This window comes from Rhagoletis zephyria, unplaced genomic scaffold (assembly GCF_001687245.7).
Source record: "Rhagoletis zephyria isolate East Lansing unplaced genomic scaffold, Rhagoletis_zephyria_1.1 Rzeph_scaffold_00097, whole genome shotgun sequence".
Lineage (NCBI taxonomy): Eukaryota > Metazoa > Arthropoda > Insecta > Diptera > Tephritidae > Rhagoletis > Rhagoletis zephyria.
In genome coordinates this window covers 367,293-372,526 of record NW_016157181.1, presented here as the reverse complement: position 1 = coordinate 372,526, position 5,234 = coordinate 367,293, and the positions used below count along the sequence as shown (strand labels likewise).

Genomic DNA, 5,234 nt, shown 5'->3' with positions numbered 1-5,234 from the left:
TGGCACCGCCCACTTATGATAACATATACGTATATCGGTAACCGTTATACCAATTTGTACCAAACTCGGTACGGTTATTGTGCTTGCCCCATAAAAGCCAATTATTAAAAATTATTGAATTCAGCTAAAATTACGGCCGCTTTTCATATAACGGTAAATTTCAGAAATGCTTGAAACTGCAATATTTCGAAATTTAAGGACGCTACTCAAAATTGGTACACCCCGGTTTACCATCTAGCGGTAGCTTTCGGAAAGGTGAAAAAACATATATTTAATACTTGCGCCGGGTATTTAATGCTCGGCTCCGCCCGAACTTAGACTTTCTTACTTGTTTAGTTTAGTTTTCCACCAATCGAGAGGATTTTTACGGAGATCAGCTCGTTTTTAGGCCGTCGATAGGCCTTGAGCTTTAATTTTAAATTTTTTAATGTCTCCAGATTCTACATCCGAGTCTTCGCTTTCGCTGGGGGAATCTAAAATTATTTCTAGGTTGCTTATAAGACTTTTAGTAATCTATATATTAATACGCTAACATGAATTTTGTCTCCGTTCGTTTGGTGATTCTACCAAACCGATTTCGAAACCAATTGGACCATTGGAAAGGCATTTTGCTTTAGGTGAGCAGAGTTTTTATGGTTTCAAAATTGGTTGAAAATTACGGCTTAAACCGTCGCTTAAACATTTTCGAATTGTGTATAGATGTTGCTGCAACATGTTCAATTTGACATGTTTCGCATGTTGTTTCACTTCGCATTTGAAATTAAGCTTTGACATAAAGATAAATATGAAGATGACGAAATAAATGATAACGATTAAGACAAGAATGAGAAGGCGAAAGTGAATTCAAAGACAAAAATGGAGACAGTGAGAAATACTTAAGAGTTAGGGTAACTGAAAGGGTAAGCAAATATATTGGGAGTAAATGGGCAATGATGCATACTGAAATAGTTGCCACGGAAACAAGTGCTTCTAATATATGTATGTCATATTAATTTAACAAAAACGTGCTAATAAGGGGTTTAAGAATAAGACTGAGATAAAGCCTAATATATTTAGGAAGGAAAGTAAAGTTTAGTATCTACATAGACGAAGAAAAGGTTAAAGGTAAAGGTAAATATAAAAACAAAAACAAATATGCGTGAAGATAAAGGATAGAACGACGATCAAAGTTAATTTAAACAATATAAGGTAAAGGTGAAGGGGAATATGCAAAAATGAAGATAAATATGAGGATGAAGATTGATATTGTTATTGATATAATAATCGATATTGTTATCGGCATAATAATGGATACAGTATATTTTGCTTAGCTGCCCATCCTTCTTTGCACGAAAAACTTGTGCACTTAACCGAAAAAAGCACTTAAGCGAATTTACTTTACTACTTCAATGAGGAAGGTATCCGAATCCCTATGAAAGCAAATAGTGGAGGAGCACTTACCACGTAGAAATTACTGCAAGCGAAATTTTTACCGAATGGTATCTAATTATCTATATAATTACATTAATTGATAGCCATTTTCGTTGTTCTGCGAGATGAGCAAAATAAATAAAGGCTTGTTAAATTAGATAATTGTAGGGCCAGTGCAGGTAGACCTAATACTTTCTTTGATAGTTAATAATAGTTGCACAATTTTTAAGGCAGGTATCGCCAATGTGCAGGTATGTTGAATGCACCTATCGGAGGAGTTTCCTTATAAATGTTAAAAATAATGCCGCTAATGCGCATTTAAATGTAGGTATCTTAAATGTACACTTAAGCATAAAGGCACCAAAGCAAAATATACTGTACTTCTATCAATACAACCGATATTGTTATCGATAAAATAATCGATAATGTTATAAATTTTATATGTCGATATACTTAACAATATATAAATCGATTTTGGAATCGTTGTATTTTGCGAANAGTGTTGACATTTATCAAATTGTTGACGTTTTTGAATGTGCAAATTTAAAGCCAAAATTTAGTTAATACTGTAGTTTAAAGCGTTTTTATTGCTCGTAAAATAAAATCAGACATAAAGCAAATCCAGAGAAAAACAAAAAAAGGTTTCCAACCTAAATACATAAAACCAAAAAAAAAATATTTTACATGAGATCATGGCATACATACATATGTATCTATTCTTAAAAGAAATCTGTTATTTTTTTCTGCTGTTTTTTCCGCTCCAATAATTGAAATACAGCCTTCTCCCTTAGACGTCTTAACACATTTAGATCATCTTGCGAAACATTCTCGCATCCGGCCCAATCCAAAGCCCGGTTAAAAATTTCTATGGCTTCGCTTGGCTTTACTGTTTGCAGATTTTCATGCACATCGTAAGCGTCATCATCGGACACTTCTAACTTCTGATTTGGTCCCGACCCAGTAACGTCATCCAACAAAATATCTTGATTCCATTCCTCAATGGATGGCACTGCATAGTCAACCTATAAAAAATATTAAAACTATGTCTGATAGTGTCCCTAAAATGGCTTAAGAAAAACGACAAACCTGAGGATTTAATTCATTAAGCACATCAACTGCGCGCGTCATTAGTAGCTGAAGCTCCGAATCCATATTTGCTTTCAGAATGCTCAATGGAACATTTTCCTCTGGATCTTCCTCAGATTCCGTGAAACTCAAAAGATTTTTCCAGCATTTAGCCATAGTGTCTGTACTGACTTTATTCCATGCGATCTCTAGAAACGTAACAGCATCCTTTAATGTTACTGTTTTCATTGAACTGACTAAATCTGAATTTTTTGCCGCCATCATGGCTAAAAGACTTGTTCTATAGTAAAGCTTCGTTATCTTAATTGCATTTTGGTCCATTGGCTGGATTAGTGGGGTCACATTTGGCGGAAAAAACATTGCAATTATGTTTCCATCCTCTGTTTTAAGCTCCAATTCACTTGGATGAGATGGAGCATTATCTATTAGAAGAAGTGCTTTAACTGGCAGATTCTTTTTTGAAAGAAACTCTGTTACCTAAAAATAGAGAATTTTAATTGTTAAAAATTATGTCTATTCTGCCACATAAGAAAAATTTTAACCTGCGGCACAAATGATTTATGAAACCAATCGCGAAAAATAGTTGATGTCATCCATGAGGACTTGGAACTTGTGTACTCAGTAGGGCAGTTGAAATTTAAAAAAACGCGCGGATTTCTAGCTTTTCCAATTACTTGCAGTTTGAGGTTGTGATTTCCGGATGCATTAGCACAACATAAAAAAGTGATTCGTTGTTTTTCCGTCTTCATTCCCGGAGCACTCTTTTCGGCACTTGATACATAAGACTTGTCTGGCAAAATTTTCCAGAACAAGCCAGATTCATCAGCATTGTACAATTGATCGTGACATAGACCCATTTCTTCGATTTTTGCTTTTAGAATTGCTTTAAATGGATCAACAAGCTGAGGCTGTGAAGAAAGCTTTTCTCCAGATATTTTAAGAAGTCGAATGCCAAATCTTTCTTAAATCCTTGCAGCCACCCATCACTTGCGTTAAAAGCTGAATCTTTTTGTTTTAGTTTTAGATGAATCTCTTTAGCTTTTTCCTTCAGCGCTAATGCATTTATAGGATAATTTCTTTCCCGCTGCTTAATAAACCAACGGTACAAACATTTCTCCATTTTGGGCAGCTCTGATGCTCTTAATGTCTTCCTTTTTCCCGGTCCAGAAAATGTGTTATTAACACATTTCAAAATTGCCCTTTTTTTTGGATTTTATCTTACTAATCGTTGATTTTGTTACACCATATTGTTTCGCTAAAGCCGTCGCACTTGCACCTTTTTGTAATAAATCCAATATATTTGCTTTTTCTTGCAATTGAAGAACTTTTGGTTTTTTTGAGCTCATTTTATACGTGCAACTCTAACGAGATCAAGAAAGCAATTGAACAGAAAACGACAATAACTACCCATCAATAGACACACGGGGAATCCCCAAAACTAAAACTAATTACCAGATGTGGGCACTACCACAAACAAGCGTGAGCTAAAAGTGAGAATGTGTTAGTGTGCCTAATTCATTTTGCATGCTGTCGTGTTCTCATCGCAGCGCTCTCGCTTGTATACGTACACGCGACTCTTACGCTCTTTTAGCACCTGCTAACTCTCTGCCCATGCCTGCTAATTACACACGGTTGTATGAAAGTATTTTAACCGTTACTAAAGCTAAAACTTTGAATTATTTGAGTTGACGTTTTAGAGCTTTGAGGTTTGGTTGACGTTTTAGAGTAGACAATACAAATAAAAAAGGGTTGACGTTTTGGGATGTTGACGTAATGGGGGGTTGACGTTATGCCGAGTGCACTGTATATTTATTGGTATATTTATCGACAAAGTTATCGAGAGCGTTATCAATTTAATACTCGACACATGACATGTGATCACAATATATGATATCACATAATATTATATCACATGATATGATATGGCATCACATGACATGACATCACATGACATGACATCACATAATATGACATCATATTATATGACATCATATAGTATGACATGACTTCACATGATATAACATCATATAACATGACATCACATGATTTGGCATCAAATGACATCACATTACATGGAAAAATATTTGTTTCTGTATCGATTAACATGGTTACTGAAAGCATGCGCATTATTTTCTTTCAAAATTAAATTGTAAAAAAGTAATAACAAGCTATGGCTCTGATATTTCAAGCCCCTTAAAAAGCCCGGGCCCGGGGAGGATTAACCCATTCTTACCCTCTCGACAGGTCTGGGTAGGGATAAAGATATAAAAAAGATAAAATATAACAAAACAAAAGCTTACGGGGTGTGCATAGCTCAGTGGTTAGCGCTTCTGACTTTGCACATCGATGACGCGGATTCGATCCCTGCTGAAAGTCTAGAAAAAAGAAGTCTGATGAGGAGATGTGGTGATCTCAGAAATAGCTGCTATAACTTCTACCGCTTAAGAATTGTTGTTTTTTCCATTATTCCTAACAAGCAAATCGTGGTACAAAGCTCAATAACACTATTGAGATAAAATATAACCTTGAGCTTATAAAATTATACTAACTACACCCTGTAGTTTTATTCACAATTTCTAAATAAGTAACGTAAGTTCCAGCACTAAAAGGAGTTGCCTATACGCCGCTATGCCTGAATTTGGCATCCCCTCAAAACTCATACGGCTGTGTAAAATGACGTTGCGCAATACCACCAGCTCCGTCAGAATTGGAAAAGACCTCTCCGAGCCGTTCGCCAC

The 5,234-nt window shown here is 35.5% G+C and overlaps 2 protein-coding genes across 9 annotated transcripts in view; one reads left to right on the top strand and one right to left on the bottom strand.

The window, feature by feature from the left end:
- Positions 1-5,234, top strand: part of LOC108376139 (scribble planar cell polarity protein) — a 483,715-nt gene that overhangs the window by 151,238 nt on the left and 327,243 nt on the right. The gene's annotated exons all lie outside the window — the stretch shown is intronic.
- LOC108376211 (tigger transposable element-derived protein 2-like) lies at positions 2,393-3,120 on the bottom strand. Its single transcript, XM_017632406.1, has one exon. It carries the CDS (start codon positions 2,854-2,856, stop codon positions 2,479-2,481), a length of 378 nt encoding a protein of 125 aa, XP_017487895.1. The 5' UTR covers positions 2,857-3,120; the 3' UTR covers positions 2,393-2,478.